The following is a 23,973-nucleotide window of genomic DNA, read 5'->3' on the forward strand; positions in this document are numbered from 1 at the left end:
TGTAGCAAAGAGTCTAAGTGTGGCGTTAAATACCGTGGCGTTAAAGGTTGTGCCATCAAGGATTGCGCCACAGCAATAGGGAGTAAGGTAAATGGGTGACCGCGCCACTCGCTGAACGCGAGAAAATAAAATACGTAGCTATATAAATGTAACCTCTTTTCCTTGAGTTATCTCGAAATCAATTACCTCTAATGTTATGTAGAAATCAGATTCCTGGGAGCGTTACCGATGGAGACCTACGAACTAGTTACCTGCTGTGCGATTAGATACAGACATATAAATAAAACAAACTCAAATAGAAAAGCAATAGTTTTATTGAGACTTACATTTAGGTGTACAACAGCGCTTCACTTGAACTGACAACAACAGAGGCAGAGATAATCATTAAATTGACTCTCAAAAATAATGATGATGGCAATAGGGACAATCCATAATTGACTATGAAAGAATTAACAAACATAATTGACGCGAAAAACACTTTTCTTCACTATACCACACAAGTATAGATTCTGCACCCTAAGAGCTATTTCACGATTGGCCCAAGTCCTGTGGCGGGGGCCGCTACCTTGTAATTATGTTTGCAAACTCACTTCATTATGCTAACCGTTCATCCAATAATTTGTTTTAAATATTCTTGATGATTAAACGCTCATAATGCTCTTATAACTGAAACTTCCTGTGAAACTTTGTATCTAGCATTTTTTTATTGCCGAGTATATTCACAAAATTCATAACCAATTAGTGTCAATGTTTGGCTGAGACTAGAATGCGGTTTCTATTTTGCTGATTAAGAAGTTTTCTTTTTGAAACGAGATTTAAACTTAATTAGGGGAAGTTTAATTTATGTAGGAATTATCTTTAGAAGGAAAGAATTTTTTTGTATTTTAAAAATATCACATATTACTCACGGTACATATTACCCTTCCTAATATTTAATGACGTCCCGTCATTAGGACTTGCTTGCCCTTGGGTTTTTGAAATATTCGCTATTGATTAACTATTGGTTCTAGGTAATTTTAATTGACATTGTATTATTTTATACTTTTGTATAAGCTTAATCAGGAGTGCAAAAATTTTCTCTATTACTTTTCTTATTTTATTATATATCCCTTTCTAAAGTTCATCTACCGGACTAAGATTATCTACGGTTCTAGCCTAGGTACTATACTAAAGATTTTTTTTCTACATCTAACACTGATGACTTTTACATTTCCAACAAGGTTAGGGCTATTCTACTTTTACTATAAGATTTTTTGAAAATTCACCTTTTACCAGTTTTTTTTTATTTTGTTTACTATAGGATAATTATGCTTCCTATCTACGCTAAATTAATGAGGAAATACATCGACTTTACATTAACTCTATCTAAGTCAATAGTAATACATATATATATATATATATATATATATATATATATATATATATATATATATATATGTGTATTACTATTGACTTAGATAGTTAATGTAAAGTCAATGTATTTCCCCATTAATTTAGCCCCATTAATATATATATATGTATATATATATATATATATATATATATATATATATATATATATATATATATATATATATATATATATATATATATATATATATAAATATAAATATATATATATGAAAGATTTAAAGTGTTCACTACATTCACTGGTAATCATTAAAACATTTTCACTTGGTTTGTTCGTTATATAATTTTGATAATAAGTTATCGAAGTTGCTTTTTCACAACTGTTTTTTTTATCAACATTATTAAAATGTGACATGTGTAAATTCACACCTATTTCATCATCATACATGTCTTTTAGCGTACTCACTCCTTCTGTTATAAATTATGGTCGTTCACTCTTTTCGGCTTGTGCAAAAAAAAAATTTAAAACACTTACAATAGCTTCTTCCCAGAATAGTTCGAGTATGGCTATGTTATTCTTGGACGAAATGCTCTCTCCAATTGTCAAACGGGAAATAATGCTTCCAACTACAGGTCTGTGGGAATACGCTATCAGAGTTCATTCTCACCTGCTTTTTTTGATAGTTCATAAGGTGCGTTAAGGGGTTGAACACTGGGACCGTTGGGACTTGGGACTTGATCTATTATCAACACAGTCCGGATTGGGTTGATTTTCTTCTCAGCATATCGTTCTTGGGATAATTAAAAGTACATAGAGAATGTAATTCTTGCATAAAATTGTTCGTTGTACACTTAGAGATTACAGTTCTCGTATAAAATTGTTCGTCCATGGCTTGCGTCTATTAGCTTTGCGGTTATTCCTTGGTTAATCACAGGGGAATTGATGTCTGTAATTGGAACGGGTTTACATCAGAGTTTATTGACTTCTTCAACATATTGTCTTTAACTTGTGGAAGAAATATATTGTCATTCAGGGATTAGTCACTGGGGTTAATTTTGGTTTCTGTAATTCAGTGGTTGGTTTCTGGGTCTATTTTTCAGAAATTATCTTTTAACATTTATGGGATAACAGAGATATGAACTTTTCGCATTTGATAGAGGTGATAGGATGGATTCCGAGAAATGGTCGAAAGGGATTATATGCGTGAATCTGCGACACATAAATAATCTTTGGGTTCATCAAATATCATAACTATATAGTCATATGGTACACGGGTCCATAAGGATTATCAAGGCTGATATTTTTGTACATATATCTTTTACTGGTCGATGGGGTTCTCAGGATTTATGTGTTTATATAGTTCGACAATGCACTGGATACTGAGATTCAAACATAGTGTTACCTGATACGTAATATGGTTTGTGGTCGAGGAAACAACGATCAACAGGTAACTGTAATTTTCGTAAGCGAAGCTAGGACGAAAATTGCCTGGAGTCTATGGTTAGTACTCTTCGTTGGTTGAGGTATGATGAAAATAGATGCTACTAGGTCGTATCTGCACTGGAATATGCATTGTAATGATCGATTTCCAACATTTAATTCCACTTCCTGTAATAAAATTAACGAGGCAGAATCACACGTTCTTTAAAACAAGTCGTCATAATCCATAATAATCAATATAACTGGTTACTGTTACGGTGAATTTTACACTAGAAGACAATATTAAACAAATACATTGATATTGATACAAACAATTTGATTTTGACAAAATAATATCATTATCGTGTCAGTTTCAAGTATATATATTATTTTCGTCGGGAAATCTAAAACAGAGGTTTCTTCAAATTTGTTTTGAGAAAAAAACAACGATAGAAGACTTATTTAATCCTTCAACGCTTATTTAATTCTCCCTTAGATTTAAAACAATCCTTTAAACATAAGTTTCTCTACATTGCTAAATTTGAGGTCTCAGTTTACAACATGTTTCATGCCTTCATTGTTCACGCACATCCGTGCTGTTTAAGAAACGCTTGTTGCGGCGTCATAGTCGCACGGTTTTACTTAAACGACACTTACAATGAGGGAACAAGACATAGCAAGGACGAGTGGAGGCCTCTAAACCCACTCGTTTTCTGATATCTTCCCTTTTCTTGGCTTAGACGTTCTCATGGGATTCCGGGTTTAACTTCTGCATTTCAGCCGTTTCCCTGTGTTCTTCCTTTGGGTTTTGCCTTCTTAGTCTCAGGATTTTTCCATAATTAAAAGTCAGTAAGGTTCTCATGGTCAGGGAAATCGCGAATACGAAACATACGGTCAGTAGTATGTTCCACCTGAAATTGATTGAGAATAAATTATCCACATACGTTAATCTTTGGTCTTTATTTGTACATAGGGGGATCTGGGAGTCTAATGCTTCTCTTATTTTTGTAAGCCTTAATGTCCCTTTATTCTTTTCTATTTTGGACCATATCGAGGTTTTCATTTCCTCACTCTCTATAATGGGAATAGTGTACGACAGGTTAATTGCCTTAAAATTTATTATTTTATGATTTATTATATTTGCGCTCGTGGTAGTTAACGGCGTTCAAACAGTTGACTCTTTAGTTAGAAGTCAACATTCTTGTTTCACGGTTATCGTACCTACATCTTGTAACAGTAATTCTGTCCTGTAACTTGGATCTATTCTTTCTGTATTATTATAACAAGAAAAGTTCCAGCAGTTTCTCTTGGAACAGACAATAATCAAAGGCTATTTCTAAGGTGTATGAATATTTCTCGTTTAGTGCTTTCTTTGAAGACTTCTTTCAGCTACACTGGATGCATCACGCTGGAATAGTACGGATAAAATTTTTATATTAAGGACATTTAATCAAATCACTTATTTACGATGTGACTTTTTAAATGGACTTGGTTTTCGGGAAATGGTACATGTTGAACGGACGGTGTCAGACGGTTTTGATTCGTGCGAAGCCTTGATATATGTTGAACAAAATTTTTCTACAGCATTTTTATAGTTGCATGATTTTTACTTGTGAGCTAAAAAGTATTTAAATTATTATTCCTTTATGACGCCTATCCATTAAAAATCTTTTTTTTATTTTTAAGGGTATTTTAATTTGTCCGGTTTCTTAACCGTTCCACCTGACTGTGTCGTTACTTTCTCCTCGAATTCTTGCAGTTTTTTCTTCTTAGGTTTTGCTAGTGATATAAGATCAAATTTCTTGTATTGTTTTTTCAAAAATTCTTGCCCTTTTAATTTTGTTTCTTTCGCGTGCGCGCCCGCTGAAGTCGGTTCTGATTTCCCTATTTCTTTAACTACTATATGGTCTGATTCGTCGTCAGACTTCGGAACTGGTTTCCGATGATTCCACATTAGAGCTTTTAGAGGTGACACCTCGCATTTTTGAGGTATCACCTCCCCTTCCTTCGTAAATTTCTACTCCTCTGGATGTAGAAGGTTTATTCTCTAAGTCCTCTCTTTGAGTTTTCAACTTGGGTGATTTTAAAGATTCTTGAGAGCTTTGAGAGGAATCAAAAGTTTTTGCGGGGTTCCTCCACTGCTTAAATGCCATGTCTTCGGGGGGATGGGGCTTTCTTTTGCACTAGTGTTTCCCTCCATGAAGTCCATTGTTTGGGCTTTATGTTGGACACAGTTATATCATGATATTGTCCTTGCTGGTCATCCTTGGGAGTTTTATTCTTAGGCAATGTACTTTGACTCGTTTTTATTGGAAAATTTATTAAATCTATAGCTTCTCGCAGATTTGTTTTAATTGAATCTTTGGGAGGGGTGTTGTTTACAATAATACCCGGAGTTTCTACAGCTCTGTTCAATACCACCTATAATGACAGGGGCTTCTGTATTGGTGTTGCTGGGCAAACATTATCGTCTGAAAATCTTTTGGAGGGACAAGGGGTGAAAATTCTATCAGGGAAAAATTGGGTTTTTGGAGATATCGTATAATCTAATTCTCCGGCGCTCTCTGATGATGAGCTTTCTGGCATTTTTGGTGGTTTTATTCTCGCTAGTTTTAAGGATTTTCTTTTGGGAATAACCAGATTTTTCATGGCTAAAAATTCTTCAAAGTTTTCCTCGTCACTCTCATTCTCAAAATAGTCTTGCTTTAAATTAAAGGGTTTTAGCTCTGCCAATCTTGATTTAGGGGGCTCATTTTCTGCGTCTGACGAATCGGTAGACGAGGGACGCGATAACCATCCTTCTGGAAATTTTGCTATTTTTATTCGGCTAATATGCGCCTTGTAATTTCTTCCACTATCTGGGTTCACCATTTTAAAAGTATAATCGTTATCGTACTTTTTGACTATTCTGTAGGGCCCACAATATTTGCTGGGATGTTACTTGCCTTCCACTTTTGCCTCATTTTTTAGGTAGACGCAATCTCCTAACTTGAAATCTATATTTACTGTGATTTTTGGGTAGGTTTCTTAGCTCTTGGATTATTTTACATTTTTCGAACTCTTGTTTTTCTATTTTATAAGTTTTCCTTATCCTATTTATGAATTCTTGTTTGTAATCCTCCGAGTTATTGTAATATTGGCGAGACTCAATAAGCTCATCATATGGGATCCTAAAATCGCAACCAAATAATAAATAAAAAAGGTTGTCTTTGATTGTTTATGAGTAAGCAGAATCGATTATGTCAGTTAAATAAGGTAGAATTGATCCCAATCGTTCCTGTTGTCTTTTGTATAAATTCTTAATACGTTCGAAAATATTTTATGCCTATTTTCTATTTACCATTAGCTTGTGGGTGATATGGTGAAGTCACCACTTTCTCTATGCTAAGAAAACTCATTAAGTTTTTTGTTACTTTTGAAACAAAATTGCTTCCGTTGTCACTTATAACCTTATTTGGGATGCAAAATTTTAAAAATAATTTCGCTAATGCCTTACTCGTGGCGTAAGGGCCTTGATTTTTAATGCTTTTGCAAAAGTAAATCCGGAAAAGTGATCTATAACTGAAAGAATACAAGTATGGCCTCTGTTGGAAACAGGTAATCCTCCACTGGTTCCACATAAATCAAATGAGACAATATCGAAGGGTAATCTCGCTACCGGGACTCTTCCCATTCGAGGATTAGGATAAGCTTGGGGTTTTTTTTTACACGCTTCGTTACACGCTACACGCTTCGCATGTACTTACAAATTCTTTAAGTTTTGTTACTGCCGACGGCACGTAAAAATATTATTTTAATTTATGGAATGTTTTCGTTATTTCTAAATGTCCACCAATATCTGAATGAAAATATTTGAAGGCAGGTATTATTAAGTTTTGGGGTAATATAGGTATTATTGATGTTTGGTTTCTATTTGCCTCAGTAGTCGCGATGCATAGTATTTCTTCATCAAGGTCATAGTAAAAATTATCTATTTCTTTTCTATGAGTTTTGAATTTATCTGGTAACGCATCCTCATTCACAAAATAATTAATAAGTGTTAACACATTTCGTCCTTTTTTTGATTTCTTTTTATATTTTCTAAAGACAAGGGACAATAGTTATCCTTATTTTCTTTTACTGCCTCTTTGACTTTAATTTTCTTACATTTATGTTTACTCTTAGTATTGATAGCGTTAACTTCATTTTCCTCAGCGTTCGATGGCCTGACCTTTGGGAATCAACTCAAGAAGTCACCAGCTGCATTTTGTTCCCCTTTAAATATTCAAATTCGTAAGCTAGATCTTAGATTTTTATTATCCATCTAGATAGAATTCTCGTTGGGGTTATAATTGTGAGCAGGTACTGCAGGTTTTTATGGTCTGATCGTAGTATAAAGTTTCTACCGATTAAATACTGTCTAAATTTGTCAAAGTGATGAATTATAGATAATAATTTTAAGTTTGTGGCGGAATAACTACTTTCGCCTTTTGATTAGGTTCTACTCCAATAGCATATAACTTTTTGTATTTTTTTGTTTAGGTGTTCCCTCTAGAAGATTAGGTTTTTCTACTGGTATTACTTATGAAATATTAGTACCAATGCCCTTCAAACTTGCATTGGTTGTCACCACGAATTGTCCGTTTTCAAAATCCGGCAGCGATATTGATGATTACGAAGTGAGTGCCTTTTTGAGATGGCCTAGGGAATTTTGAGCTTCCTGTGACCAGGTAACATTTTGGGAGTTCCCTTTAGTTAATTCCGTGAGTGGTTTCGCAATTTGGGCGTAATTGCTCACGAATTTTCTAAAGTAACCAGTAAGACCTAAAATTCCTCTTAATTCTTTCATAGTTCTAGGGGGTTTGGGGTTTTCAACACATTTTATTTTGTCAGAGTCTGGAGATATCTCTCCTTGCGTCACCACTACTCCTAAAAATATAATTTTAGGTTGAAATAAATTTACTTTTTCAGGCCGGCATTTTAAATTGCCCTCTCTGAATTTCTCGAACAGATTAGCTAATGTTGCTAAGTGTTGTTCAGCGTTTTCTCCCACGCATATTACATCATCAACAAAGTTAATAATATTTTTTAATCCTCTTAATAGATGTAATAAGGGTCTATATAGCGCGCGTGAACTTGGCTTAAGTCCAAAAGGTAATCTTAAGTATTCATATGAACCACATTCAGTCGTAGAAAACGCAGTTTTATAGACATCTTTTTCGGCTATTTTCACTTGGTGGTAGCCTTGTGTAAGATCCAAAGAAGTAAAAATTGTGTTTTTGCTTGAGAAAGAGTCAAGAATTTCGTCTATTCTTTGTAAACGAAATTTATCACTAACTACTTGTTTGTTAAGGGCTCTATAATCTACTACATGTCTAAGATCACCATTCTTTTTTGGTACCAAGACCACTGGTGCAGAATACGGACTTATACTGGGGCGTATAATTTCATTTTTTCTAATTTATGAATTTTATTTTTTAACCACTCTTTATGCTTATACGGCACATGATATGGCTGTTTCGCGACAGGATTACCAGTCGTTAAAATTGAATGTTCATAAAAAAGTATTATTTCGATGTCATCTTCAGATGCGGAAAATACATCTTTAAAATTCCATAATAACTCGCATAATTTTTTCTTAAGTTCTAAGTCCGTAATATGATCCATATTAAACTTGTTTAAGAATTGCGATTTATTTAGAGGATATTTGTTAATTGAGGTTTTAATGCCATTAACTAGGTTTCTTTTGGATTTTTCCCATATATCTAAATTATTCTCCGAGATAACTTGGATTTGAACTAAACATGTTCCCTTTTTTATTGTAATTGTATCATTTTCATGGTTATTAGTTACCCAAATAAAACTTTCTCCTTTGTCGTAAGATATAATCTGTTCCTCGCATAACAGATTTTCAGGAATTTCATTCGATGGGTTCGCAAGCCATATTTCAGATTTGCTATCCACTGGTTCAATCATCTGTGATATTTGAATTCTTTGCATCGTTTTGGGAGCGATCTTTGTTTTCCGTATCGTGAATCCGTACAACCTCTCTTCACTCTTATTGTCTATTAGATTCATACTGGCGCTATGCTGCGTCATTGCGGCGTCTTGCGGCGTCACATTGGGTTATACTATGTTTTTCCATAATTCCACTATTTCCTTGATTTCGTTTGACCTGTACTGTCGCATATCTCCTATTTTTATTTTTGCAGATTCAATACACTTATTATTTAAATTTACTTCATCTCTGCAATGTCTCTCAGAATAATTGAAAAAATTTCTGATTATACCATGTCCTCCTTGCGAGACATGAGGTTCATAGATTGCGACATTATACCCCCAGAAATTTTATTTACTGTTACGTTCTCTTCGTAACCTCTGTTACAATTTCTTAAGGTAGAAATTCCTTCTCCTACCTTAGCCGGGTAGACGAGCCTTTTGGTTGCTACATCTACTAATACTCTATTAGACTTTAAAAAATGTGTGCCGATAATGGCTTTGTACGGAAAGTTACTGCATATTATAAAATTTGTCGGAAAAATTCTATTGTCCCTTTTTATGTCTAGGCAAATTGAACCTTTTGCTTCCAATTTATGCCCTGTCACGCTAGTTAAATTGGGAGTATTAGGACTCGTCAGTCGCCTAATATTCAAAGGCAACATGTTAAATGCGCATGAGTTTATGATGTTAACCGTTGCGCCAGAGTCAACTAAAGCCTTAAAGTAGACATTTGCCACAAAAAATCGTTAAATATAGGTAACTTATTGTTACTATCATTACAAGACGGTACTACTATTGGGTTGGACCTATATTCTAGGCCCCTTCTGGGTCCAATTTATTCTTTTGAGGGCCCTGACACGTTTCCCTGCGGATTTATTTCACACGTTGGTGTCTGCAATAGAGATTCCGATATATTCATGGAATCTCTAGCTAATTGATTTACATTTGTTTGTCGATTTTGCCATGTATTATTACGATAGTTTGGATTTTTGGTGCCAGTGCCGGGTGCTGGCGTCAACTGCAAATGCCGTTGGCTTGAAAAATTTTCATTTCCCGTAGGTCAATTAACTATTAGCCGTCGGCTTGAAAAATTTGCATTTCCCGTCGACCGGTAATTACTTTGTCTATTGGGGGGAGGATTGTACAAATTTGGTTGGTACGCGTTGTGAGGTACTGATTGGCGCAATCTTCCCTGGCTATAGCTTAGTGCACCACTGGCGCTAAAATTTGTTCTTCCGAACAATCCTACCGACCGCGCCATATGTGGCGTTAAAGGTTGTGCCATCAAGGACTGCGCCACAGCAATAGGGAGTAAGGTAAATGGATGATCGCGCCACTCCCTGAACGCGAGAAAATAAAATACGTAGCTATATAAATGTAAACTCTTTTCCTTGAGTTATCTCGAAATCAATTACCTCTAATGTTATGTAGAAATCAGATTCCTGGGAGCGTTACCGATGGGGACCTGCGAACTAGTTACCTGCTGTGCGATTAGACACAGATATATAAATAACACAAACTCCAATAGAAAAGTAATAGTTTTATTGAGACTTACATTTAGGTGTACAACAGCGCTTCACTTGAACTGACAACAACAGAGGCAGAGATAATCATTAAATTGACTCTCAAAAATAATGATGATGGCAATAGAGACAATCCTTAATTGACTATGGAAGAATTAACAAAACATAATTGACGCGAAAAACACTTTTCTTCACTATATCACAAAAGTCTAGATTCTGCGCTCTAAGGGATATTTCATGATTGGCCCAAGTCCTGTGGCGGGGGCCGCTACCTTGTAATTATGTTTGCAAACTCACTTCATTATGCTAACTGTCCATCCAATAATTTGTTTTAAATATTTTTGATGATTAAACACTCATACTGCTCTTATAACTTAAACTTCCTGAGAAATTTTGTATCTAGCATTTTTTTAATTGCCGAACATCTTCGTAAAATTCAAAACCGATTAGTGTCAATGTTTGGCTGAGACTAGAATGCGGTTTTTCTTTTGCTGATTAAGAAGTTTTCTTTTTTGAAACGGGATTTAAACTTAGTTAGGGGAAGTTTAATTTATGTCGGAATTATCTTTAGAAGGAAAGATTTTTTTTTGTATTTTAAATATATCACATATTACTCACGGTACATAAGTTTCTTTGAAATTCAGGATTTGAGAAATTTCACATTACTTATTCACTTAAGAATGAGTTTGGTGGAGGGCCTAGAACAATATTTTCTAGTGCAAAGCACCATAAAAATATGCAAAGTACCCGTGAACCATTAATTTTTCTTTTGAAAAACTTTCACACAAATTGGCTAGGAAATAATTAATCTTATAAGGCTGTTTTAAGCCACAAGGTAACAAACATTTTTTAATTGGCAGTATAAAGTGTCATTTCCCTGTGCATTTTTCTTCTTTCATACTTTTGTTTAAGATGGCTTCCAAACATCAGGATGGGGGGACGGAAAAGCATGGTCTGGATGGGGGTAATGCCCCCTCCCAATTGAAATATATGGTCTGCTTAAATACTAATGACTTTGATCTGACTGCGTAATTTCAGGCTGAAAATTATTTGCTTTTCAAAATGTCTCAAGTAACTAGTATGTATTTCCGGGAAATTTGAGTTCATGGTGTATAAACATAAAAGTGTATTTTTGGAACAGGAAAATGGAAGAAAATAACCAGGAAGAAAAAAGTGAAGGCGATATTTATGTGTAAAGACAAGTTTTCGCCCCTTTATTAGAAAAACTGCTCTTTTGTGGAAAAAATGCTGCAATAGTACTAGGTTTTCTCAAAGGCGTTACCGCCAGAGAAAAGCACTACCCATGGCAGTGCCAATCCTGACGAGAAGTTAATGAGAGACTAAAATGTTAATGTTTTCATATTGGAGACCCATTCATTTTATGGACCCAAACCAAGATATCTTTCCGGATCTGCCAGAAACTACTCTAAAGCCTCTTAGTTTACTACTACTAGTGTGTCGAGCAAGCATGCATTTTTAATTACAGATTATTTCGTGCAAAAATTTTCAAATGATAAGCTTTAAGGCTTGAACAATTAAAGTTATAATCAACTTTACAATATTAAGTCAAAACTTTTCATTTATAATTTTTTTTAATGTTTAGATGTTTTTAAAACAGCTGTTTAAACAGATGCTTTTGAACAAAAACAGCTATTTTCTGTTTTTACCAAAAAACAAAACAAAAACAGGTCTTTTGTCTTTGTTGACCTGTTCTGATTCTGTTCTGTTTCATTCAAGCCCTGTTTATTTTTTTTCTGTTTCATAGGCAGCGAAAGCCAGAATATAATTTGTGCTTTACTGAAAAAAAATTTTTTTTAATGTTTTTACTTTTATAGCTTTAAGAAATCAAAAATTACTTAAGGTTTTAAGGAATAAATATCAACATATGTATATTAAACTGATAATGGGCATTTTTTTCAGTAAATTCATTTTGAATTTTTTTCAGTAAAGTACGAATTATATTCTGGCTTTTACAAAGCATAGGGTTTAGAACCTTACTCAGATTAATTTCTTATCGTTTTGAGTTTGACTTATTTTAATTTCTGTTTGTTTTGGGTTTCATTTATTTATTGATACTGATTTGTGGTAGTTGTATGCTTGGTAGATTATTTGATTCTATTTTTGTTCATTTTTGGTTTAATGGAGTTCTTTACTTATTTTCTGAAAAACTGATTTTGTGCAAAAAGTTTTTTTGATTAATCTTCAGAAAAATAGAACAGTGCCCATGCTTATTGTCAAAGGGGTGTGTCAGCAATATCTTATGAACAACCAGATGTGTGAAGTTGAAACTTCAGAACCTGTTTGTGGGGATGGTTGACTAACCAAGAGGCAATATTTGCATCCTACAACTATCACTGCTACTACTACTATTGCTACTGCTACTTAAGTTAGGATGACTAATAATTCTAGGGCTCCTACTATTACAACTGGTATTACTGCCATTAAAGCTAAAGGTATTAAGGCAAAAATGTTGGGGAATGCTGAACTAAATCAAAACACACTATGCACATAAAGGTTGTCAAGAGGACACATAAGTAATGCCTAAGGAAGGGTTCGTGGGGATACTGAACCAATCCAGAACTTGTATGTTCTGGTCTTCAGAAGGCTTGGTGGGGTGGGGGGTCATCTTTACTCATCTAAGTTTCTGCTCGTTTTGAATTTGAATCAGTTTTTTATTGTAATTTCTGTTCATTTTAGGCTCATTTATTTATTAATGGTTATTTTTTTTTGGTAGTTTTACGCTTGGAAAATTAATTGACTCCATTTCTGCTCATTTATAGTTTGTTGTAGCTATTTACTTTTCTTTGAAAAACTTATTTGGTCGATAAAAGTTTTTTACATTAATGTGATAAAAAGGCAGGTACTGAACTTGATTATTGTCATTTAGTGAATCGCTCTTACTTAGTAAAAGTGTGGTAATGTAAGCGGCCGAGTAAAGAAAAAAGACAAAAAATAATACTTCACTAATAAGTAATTAGATTATATTTGCTGTGTACACTCATAACTTGTATATTATGTGCAATGGAAGAAAGTCATAAAGTTGCTCAAGGGCACTTTTTCTAGCATTAATTTCCTGCTGTGCCACAACTTCACAGGAATCAGGAATTTGATGCTTATTCAAAAGAGATGAGTTCCTCTCGAATAGCAGTATGCATATCCAAAACTTCAAATATCTGGATGACACAGACCTAATTTTTGTTCTCTCTGTTTTTATGAACCATTCCCAAAACAGGGAAAGGATATGCAGTAATTCCATTGGTCTATATAGCCTCGTCAAAATTTGCTGATGTCTTATTTGGTTGGGGAACAAGACCTGAATCCAAATTGACGCTTAGAAAAGAAATTTTATTTATCAAAATAGAAAATATATTCGTTTTTGAATTATATCTTCTAATATTTTAGACTGAAGATGAGATAGCTATTGGGCAATAATACACATGGATGAATTTGTCTACTTTTTATAAGTAAGTAATTACTCATAAGAATGACTTGGACATTTTTCCAAATTTTTGGAAGATTCTAACGACTATGAATGTATAAAATAATATGAAATAATGGAACATAAATCAAACATACAAGGTTTTCTAAAATATTTCTAGATAACCTGTCTGTACCTTGGAATTTTCCCATTTTAGCTTCATTATTACATTTTGAAGTTCATTAGGGGAAATGGGGACAATAAACGTACTAGGATTTTTAGTTGGTGGAAGATGTCTTGTATAAACAATCTAGATATTCAAGTGTAATATCTGACGTAGTATTCGAAAAATAGGGACAAAAATATTCACCAATACTATTTTTCTGTTTCAGCTCAGCATCACTACTGTCAGAATCAATTCTGGGGGTGTTGTTTATTTTTTGTTCCATTAACTTCCAAGTAGTTTGAGTTGCTTTTGAATTTTTAAATAAATTTACAATAGAGTTTCTGGCCTTTTTTATGGATTTAAGCTAGTAAATTATTCTAGGTTTAGTAACGCTATACGTTATGGTGTGAAGGATATCTCATTTTCATCTTGTATAATTGCTTTAGTTCATGAATAAATTGTGAAAGTCTTATCAATGGTTTTTCTTTGACAAAAGTTTGTCGCTATGTATCTATGTTGGCTTTTACTGTCATTTATTCTTGATTATTTTTTTCTTTTTTGCAGAGTATTGCTGAGCAAGTGCGCAATATGATTACAAACGTTGGCCCACAACAGAAAGATAAGTTGAGCATTAAAATGGAGCCAGATATGAGAAAAGGTTTTGTTTGCTTTAACAACTATGTCATGAATGCAAAGGTCAGTTGTGTCTTCAATTGTATTCTATCTCTACCCCCCCCCTCTCTCCCTCTCTAACATCTGAATTTCAGATGCCAGGTGAGGCGGAAAAAAAGCCTGATGTGGCGGAAAAAGTTCTACAATTGGTTAAATTTAACATTGCTATTCGTTTGTAAAGAAAAAAAACATTAAGAATATTTTAATTCCCAATGACAGCTGAACCTTCAAAGGAAAGATACACTCTCTTAAGCTTATTATTTCAATTATTTTTTTTCTGGTTTTTCATCCATGTTTCTCTCTTTTAATTTGGTACCCGCTTCCAATAAAGACTGCAGATGGAGATTTTAAAATTAATATATATATATATATTGTATATATATACATATAATATTTATATATATTATATGTTGCCGTAATTGTCTGCAAATTGGTGAATGTTGACATTCACTGGAAATACCTTTTTTTTTCTCCTTGGATTCAGTCAGCGTTGCCAGTCAACTTTTTCAATCTAATGCAAGATTTGATGATGACAGGTTAGGTTAGGACATATTAGGTTTGGTGAGGTTGGGTTAGGTTAGCTTAGGTTAGGTTTTTGACCCATTTCTGATATTTAGAACCAAATTCAACCTAACCTACCCTAAGCTAACATAAGCTAACCTAGTTTTAGCATTTACCATCATAGCTTGCATAAGACTGAAAAAGCTGACTTGCAAAGCTAATTGAGTCCAAGCAGAGAAAAAGGAATTTTGAATATTCACCAGTGAATGTCGCCATTAACCAAATTTCAGACATTCATGGTAATATATATATATATATATATATATATATATATATATATATATATATATATATATATATATATATATATATATATATATATATATATTAAATAAATGTAAAATATATGTATATAGATATAAATAAAATATAAGTTTCACTTGACTAGTTCTAACAATCAGATGTCATTTAAATGGTCATGATACTGTAATATTGTAAGAACATACCTGCAAATTTTTTACTATAGACATGTTGAAAGGCCTAGTTATAGGTGTTTGAATATAGGTTTCACTCCTGAGATGTAGCATCCCTTTATTTTTAAAATGAAATTTGACAATAGAATGTGTTTGAGCAATGCCAGCGTCTTCTTGATTTCCTTGAGGATTCCAACTGTAGCAAAATCGAATTTCTCCTATTAGCAAAATTGTCTTGTCACTACTGTTTGTCTTCCTGAAATAATCATTAATTTTAACTTCACTGGTTGGAATAACGGAAGAAAGTGAAATGGTTAAAAGCCATGAAATTTGAGTATTTTATGGGGCTAAAGATCCAAGTAGTCTTGATTAGTGTTACTCAGAAGTATTTGCAGTTATGGGATGATTTTTGAGTTTGAACCATCCGCCTTAGCTGATGCTTGGTCTAAAGGCTATTTTATGTAGTTGCCTATAGGCTACATCGATCTGGACAGATTTGAATCTTGGAGGGAGAAAGGGGGGAATGCGTATTTATACCAGGGATGTGAATTTATAAAAAGTTCAGGAGGGGGGGGGAAGGGTATTAATGAAGATGCAAGAATTGTGTTTTTCAAAATCGGGACTTTTATTATTGTGAAAATTCCAAAGAAAAGTATCTTCTCAAATTTTTGGGCCTGCTTTGGGACCATAATTTTTAGAGATGGGCTCCTTTGTAGCAGTATTGAGATAGGGATCTGCCTCCATGTGCAGGTATGATCGCATAGCTAGACACCCCTTCTCTTAAATCTATTTCGCTGTATTATTTTTAAATAATTTTTTTTTAATATTTCAGCTAGTTGATTTGCCCTGTGTTATTGAATCATGGAAGACAATTGACAGAAAGAGTTTCTATAAAACGGCAGATATATGTCAGGTTAGTACACTAAATCGATACTGGTAGTTAAAGTTAGAAATATGGTTTTGTGTTGGCACTTATGGTCATAAAATTTTTCTCCTCCCTATTGGTCTGAAAACAAATTTTACTAATATATTTATCCTTTTTTTACCATTTCAATTATTAATTCCTTCTATTGACTTCGAATGTCTTGGTGATCCAAATTGTAAAATAACCCCCTCTGTCTACATGTTTTTGGCCTTTATAGTAAGAAAAAAAAAACTTAATTTAAGTTCTGATTACCCCAAAATTTTGTAGCTTTTCGTCCTATATCAGAGAAAATACAATTTAAAAAACTTAATCAAGTGCTGTTTTCAGTTTATGCAAAAGATCATAATTTTAAGAATACCGATTGAAAGAAAGAATCAAATGCTGGGACAAACTTCTACCTCTATGTGTATTTTGGCTAGCATCAGGGATTGAAAGCAGAATTTTTTGAAATATTCATTGAAAATAACAGAATAAATCTTCTGGATATCTGTTTCGAAAACATCAGTGGTGTGTTTTAATCAATGTATGAAAACGAATTTTACATTTATTCTAAATTCAATTTTTTTGGCTGGAAAACAAATTTCTCTTGTTCGATCTGAAGTAAAAGTGGCCTGATTTCACGCCACTGTGACGACATTTTTTTTTTGTTATCGGGCCTTGTGAAACCCAGCTGTTGCAGCAAAACCTGATTTAAGTTGTGCAAATGTACAAACCTGTACTGTCAAACCTGCTCCAAACTGTTTTAAGACTACTTGAGATGTTATTTTGAAAAAGTGCACTTTCCCCCAGTACATTATTGGAATTTACCATTGTGAAATATAGACAAAAGCTCATATTTTCGGTTGAATCAAGTACACATGCATATTTAAAAACAATTTAATATATGATTATAAGGAGCCCATTTAGGACTTGGTTTTTTAGGCTTTTTTTATGGAAAAGAAGAAGAAACGACATTTCTTGGTATTTTGGGCTATGGTGCTGAATATTTTGGGCTTTTGGGCTATGGTGCAAAATACTGAATATTTTGGGCTATGGTGCTGCAGTAAAAGAGCAAAAACACACAAATATAAGGAACATGCGCAACACATATTACAAATGAGGGAACTATTCTACTGGCAAATGGGTTGTCTTTTCTCAGCAGCATTTTCTAGTTAAAATCACGGTGCCATCAATCCATGGCTAATTGGAGAAAAAGCAAATACAGATAGTCTGAGTGAGAGGCACAGCTGGAAAAGTCTTTCAGAAATGTATTAAATGATGTCATTTTCACTTGTTGTTAGATAATCTATCGTCCATCTTAGGGCAGAACTAAGGTAGATAGTCATAGAACTTTAGGGATAATCGAGATTTTTGGGTTGACTAGTGATGGACAATGTCGACCGAACTTGTATGCAAAGGGGGGGGGGGAGACTGAATTTGCTTGGTGACAAGTGACTTGGTGACTTGGTGACAGGTGACAAGTGACCTAAACCTAATAGCCTTCCTAGAGTCTCAGGCAGTGTCTCAAACAGAGATATAAGCATAAAAAACTTAATTTGACTAAAAACTTTTCGTTTTTTAAACGGGATTAAAATTTCATAACCATTTAAATCTTCTGTTATATTTAAAGGCTTTAAAATTTGGCATTGCGACAATAATTAAACAGAACAACGGGTATAAAAAAGGGTAGGATTATTTGATATCCTTTCTAATAAACGCTTAAGGGGTATAAAAATTATAATGACATTTAAGTATATAAGCATAAAACCAGGGATACAAGCATTAAAAAAAATATTTGACTAAAAATCTTCTAGTTTTTTCTACTGGATTACAGTTTCATAATCAATTAAATTTTGTGTTATTTTTAAAGATGGCAACAATAGTTAAACAGAACAATGGGTATAAAAAAAGGTAGGGTTATTTAATTTTCTATCTAACATACGCTTAAGGAATAATATGATTGACTTGTGAAAATATGTCGCAAAATAAACTAATGGAATAAAGCATTTTTAACTTGGAAGTATTGGACAGTTATCTCTCTTGTGATATTCGCTGTAGTTTTGTCAATGGCCCATGGCAGTAAATAGCCCAGTGTCCATTTAACAGTTTCCAGTATGTGTATGAGATTTTAGGAATTATGCCTGAGCTGAAAACTTTCATTAAGTTTTCGGTCGAGACTGACTACTACCAATAGAAAAATAGGTATAATATTATAAATAAGACAATGGAAAATAACAAAAAAAAACATCTTTAGTCCACTAATAATAATTTAAGTCCGAATATTGTTTAGATCTTAGTTCTTTATCCTTGTGTTCTTGTTTTGGTTTTCTTTATTTCTTTTTTTAATTTAGTTTTTGTTTTCATTGATAAAGGCTTCTGGACTGAAGCCGAAATATTCCAACTTTATGATTATTAGTGAAAAAGGTTTTTTATTATTCTTTTCCGCTGTCTTTTTTGAAATATTTTTTCCCGTTTTTCTATATCTTCGTTTTGTTTTATTTATTATTTTAGTAAATGTTTTGTTTCGATTATGAGATTTTTTTATTTGCTTTCATCGATTCCATATTGAAAAACAAATAAATACCTAACAAAGTTGCTTTCCTACATGGTTTTGGCTATTTAAATCAAACAGCGTTAAAAAATCAAACTCTTTCTAGAATTAAACAACATTTCTATTTGTATAGTGTTCAAATGGTCCAAAATATATGCCTGTCAGGATGACCTGACCCATGCAACACTGGCGGTGAGGGTCAGAAATTAAGCTTGTTTGAACAGGAATTTTGCAAGGACCTTCAACTGGGACAACTTTAACCAATTAAAAGAATTATAATTTATTTTTATTGTCATTGATGCTTCAAAAATCTTCTAGATTTTTTATTGCAGTCTCCGGCCATTTTTAATGCAATTTAATAAAAAACAATATATACTGTTATCCAAAGTTAATTTAATATCCAACAGTTAAAACAATATTCAAAGATAACAATTTTGTTAATGAACAATATTGTTTTTAACAACATTATAACAATATAATATACAGGTAAAACAATATTTAATATCCACAGTTAATTAAACAGTTATTCCACAGTTAAAACTGTTGAACCGGGGTCCAGAAACTTAAACAATACGGTAAAAAACTCACAAATTAACGAGTATTCAGTCCCTAAACTCATATTGATGACAGTAGGCATGGTCAGAACAATGGGAGCAAGGATAAACAGCGCCCTCTTGTGAAACTCATTGCCCCTGCCTCTCCTAGCAAGAGAAATCCATGATAGTGAGTGTAAAGTTTAGTTCTGACAAAAGAAGGTAAACATCAATAAACAGATTCGTAGAAATGTAAGTCAAAACTGAAAAGATTTGATAGGAGTTAAATGAAAAAAGTTTTTTTTTTTTGTCGTCCAAGGGCATCGCAACAGAACTTGGTTAACCCTGCCCAAACAAGACCAAAAAGGACTGCAATACAATAAAATTTTTGTACAGTCCTAACCAGATTGACCTATAACTGCTGCTCCACAAGTTTCCGTATGTAGCTGGCTCTTTCTTAGTGAAACTTGTTAGCCGATTTTGTTCAAGAAAGAATGCTGCTCCATCCAGATTCTGGACTTTATAATATTTTTGTACAGTCCTAACCAGATTGACCTATAACTGCTGCTCCACAAGTTTCCGTATGTAGCTGGCTCTTTCTTAGTGAAACTTGTTAGCCGATTTTGTTCAAGAAAGAATGCTGCTCCATCCAGATTCTGGACTTTATAATATTTTTGTACAGTCCTAATCAGATTGACCTATAACTGCTGCTCCACAAGTTTCCCTATGTAGCTGGCTCTTTCTTAGTGAAACTTGTTAGCCGATTTTGTTCAAGAAAGAATGCTGCTCCATCCAGATTCTGGGGTTTATAATATTTTTGTACAGTCCTAATCAGATTGACCTATAACTGCTGCTGCACAAGTTTCCGTATGTAGCTGGCTCTTTCTTAGTGAAACTTGTTAGCCGATTTTGTTCAAGAAAGAATGCTGCTCCATCCAGATTCTGGGATTTATAATATTTTTGTACAGTCCTAACCAGATTGACCTATAACTGCTGCTGCACAAGTTTCCGTATGTAGCTGGCTCTTTCTTAGTGAAACTTGTTAGCCGATTTTGTTCAAGAAAGAATGCTGCTCCATCCAGATTCTGGGATTTATAATATTTTTGTACAGTCCTAACCAGATTGACCTATAACTGCTGCTCCACAAGTTTCCGTATGTAGCTGGCTCTTTCTTAGTGAAACTTGTTAGCCGATTTTATTCGAGAAAGAATGCTGCTCCATCCAGATTCTGGAGTTTATAATATTTTTGTACAGTCCTAACCAGATTGACCTATAACTGCTGCTCCACAAGTTTCCGTATGTAGCTGGCTATTTCTTAGTGAAACTTGTTAGCCGATTTTATTCAAGAAAGAATGCTGCTCCATCCAGATTCTGGACTTTATAATATTTTTGTACAGTCCTAACCAGATTGACCTATAACTGCTGCTCCACAAGTTTCCGTATGTAGCTGGCTCTTTCTTAGTGAAACTTGTTAGCCGATTTTGTTCAAGAAAGAATGCTGCTCCATCCAGATTCTGGACTTTATAATATTTTTGTACAGTCCTAATCAGATTGACCTATAACTGCTGCTCCACAAGTTTCCGTATGTAGCTGGCTCTTTCTTAGTGAAACTTGTTAGCCGATTTTGTTCAAGAAAGAATGCTGCTCCATCCAGATTCTGGAGTTTATAATATTTTTGTACAGTCCTAATCAGATTGACCTATAACTGCTGCTCCACAAGTTTCCGTATGTAGCTCGCTCTTTCTTAGTGAAACTTGTTAGCCGATTTTGTTCGAGAAAGAATGCTGCTCCATCCAGATTCTGGACTTTATAATATTTTTGTACAGTCCTAATCAGATTGACCTATAACTGCTGCTCCACAAGTTTCCGTATGTAGCTGGCTTTTTCATAGTGAAACTTGTTAGCCGATTTTATTCAAGAAAGAATGCTGCTCCATCCAGATTCTGGACTTTATAATACTTTTGTACAGTCCTAATCAGATTGACCTATAACTACTGCTCCACAAGTTTCCGTATGTAGCTGGCTCTTTCTTAGTGAAACTTGTTAGCCGATTTTGTTCAAGAAAGAATGCTGCTCCATCCAGATTCTGGACTTTATAATATTTTTGTACAGCCCTAATCAGATTGACCTATAACTGCTGCTCCACAAGTTTCCGTATGTAGCTGGCTCTTTCTTAGTGAAACTTGTTAGCCGATTTTATTCAAGAAAGAATGCTGCTCATCCAGATTCTGGGGTTTATAATATTTTTGTACAGCCCTAACCAGATTGACCTATAACTGCTGCTCCACAAGTTTTCGTATGTAGCTGGCTCTTTCTTAATGTGAAACTCGTTAGTCGATTTTATTCAAGAAAGAATGCTGCTCCATCCAGATTCTGGACTTTATAATATTTTTGTACAGTCCTGATCAGATTGACCTATAACTGCTGCTCCACAAGTTTCCGTATGTAGCTGGCTCTTTCTTAGTGAAACTTGTTAGCCGATTTTGTTCAAGAAAGTAAGCTGCTCCATCCAGATTCTGGACTTTATAATATTTTTGTACAGTACTAATCAGATTGACCTGTAACTGCTGCTCCACAAGTTTCCGTATGTAGCTGGCCCTTTCTTAGTGAAACTTGTTAGCCGATTTTGTTCAAGAAAGAATGCTGCTCCATCCAGATTCTGGACTTTATAATATGAAATATGAAATATAATATATAATATGAAATTACAATGAGTAATTAACACAAAAGGAACAGAAATTGTTATGAACAGGAGGGAGTTACCATCTCCTAAGCTTTCTAACGACCAGGGTTTCATTCGAGCTTTAATGAAACAAAATGCATCCAGAATGTTGTCTCGTTTGTAACGCTAAAATATCCTAAATTCCCAAGACTTACAGGAATGAATATCATTATATATTAAATAGTCAGTCTACTTTCGTTTGGTCTTTTTAGCAATCTTGCTTATTATGGTGGTTTTCTTTCTTTTTTTTGTGACGTTGTGAAAAATAAAAATTTACTGCATTAAATGCAAAAAAAATTGATAGGGACATCTGTATGTTTTAAAGTTGAATTCATGTTTCAGCCCATATTTTTGTACAGCCCTAACCAGATTGACCTATAACTGCTGCTCCACAAGTTTTCTTGTTAGCCATTTTTATTCAAGAAAGAATGCTGCACCATCCAGATTCTGGGGTTTTAAAACATCTAACCACTTATTTATTATTATATTTTATTATTTACTTATTATTACTATAATTATAACTTATTAATTATTATTTTCTCATATTTATTTAATTATCAGATAAGCATAACTAGAAAATAATTTCTTAGACTACCTTACCATTCAGATAAAATAAAATACAAATAATACTGAGGAGTATTTGTATTTAAAATTTTTTACCCTTTATTACATTTAGTACAGCAAAAGGAACAATTCTTATTCGAGTGATTCAAGCTTCAATTTTTTTTTCTCTAGAAAAAATTCTCATAACCATTGTGCTGCAGTAACCGTAGGTTATTGCTACGTTGTTTGATTAGACCACATTATTTATTTCTAAACGATTTGCACTTGAATGCTGTTTTCAATCTGTAGCAGTTTGGCTTTGGTTGTGCAAAATTTTTTATGTCGCAGCACAATATAGCAGAAACGAGTACTCTTGTGTGGGACGATCTCTTTCTACTAATGTTTTGTATCCTGTCGATCTTTTCTGCTAAAATGGATATGTGTTAGTTTTATATGTTTTTACGTATGAATATGTATCTAGTAGCGTAAAATCTGTGAAGTGCTGAAATTGAATGTAGTGCAATGGATGGTTTATTTATGACCTATCATAAAAACAAAAATATAGACGGAGTGCAGTACAATCAAACATACCAAAAAAAAAAAAAAAATCGGATAATGAGTTTATACATAAACAATTACAAAAAAAGGCTTTAAAAACACATCAAAGATGTGTTTTTCCGTATTTTATCATGTTTTTACTAATCGGACTAACATTTCGGGGGGTGGGACAACCCCCTATTCCCTCCCATGAATACGGCCTTGCCCACAAGTTTGAAAAATTCACAACCCTAGCTGTAATGGCAACACAGGAATCGATTATATTATAAAGATTAGACGTAAAGGAGTTTTGGGTCCACGAATCGAGGTGAAGGAGATATTTTGAAAAATGGTAATAGCACGATCTGATTTGCTTAATGACCATGCGAGGAAAAATTCTCCAAAACGGTGTGGCATACAATATATATGGCAGAGCAATAGCGTTAATCTTGCAAAAATTAGATGGTTAAATCGCCACTTAATTTCGACAATGCTCTCATAAGCAGCTGACATTTGCTTCTTGATAAAATTCTCGGTAGGAATTTTTCTGATCGGTGTCAGGATCCTTCATTGCTCTTTCACCCTCCAGACGATAATTTGTGAAGGTCATTGCCGTCATTAGTTTTGCAACAAAGACTAATTATGGTCAACAACGGCTTCGTTTTTCGTTGTTTTAGGCGT

General features: G+C 33.8%; 1 protein-coding gene across 1 annotated transcript in view; it reads left to right on the forward strand.

Moving 5' to 3' along the window:
* Nucleotides 1-23,973, forward strand: part of Taf7 (TATA-box binding protein associated factor 7) — a 58,480-nt gene that overhangs the window by 12,876 nt on the left and 21,631 nt on the right. The window contains exons 2-3 of the mRNA XM_089100172.1: nucleotides 14,421-14,552; nucleotides 16,335-16,415. Of these exons, the coding sequence (XP_088956298.1) occupies nucleotides 14,421-14,552; nucleotides 16,335-16,415 (213 nt within the window). The remainder of the gene's footprint in view (nucleotides 1-14,420; nucleotides 14,553-16,334; nucleotides 16,416-23,973) is intronic.

This window comes from Artemia sp. Qi Xiang Cuo, chromosome 14, assembly GCF_049724085.1.
Source record: "Artemia sp. Qi Xiang Cuo chromosome 14, ASM4972408v1, whole genome shotgun sequence".
NCBI lineage: Eukaryota > Metazoa > Arthropoda > Branchiopoda > Anostraca > Artemiidae > Artemia > Artemia sp. Qi Xiang Cuo.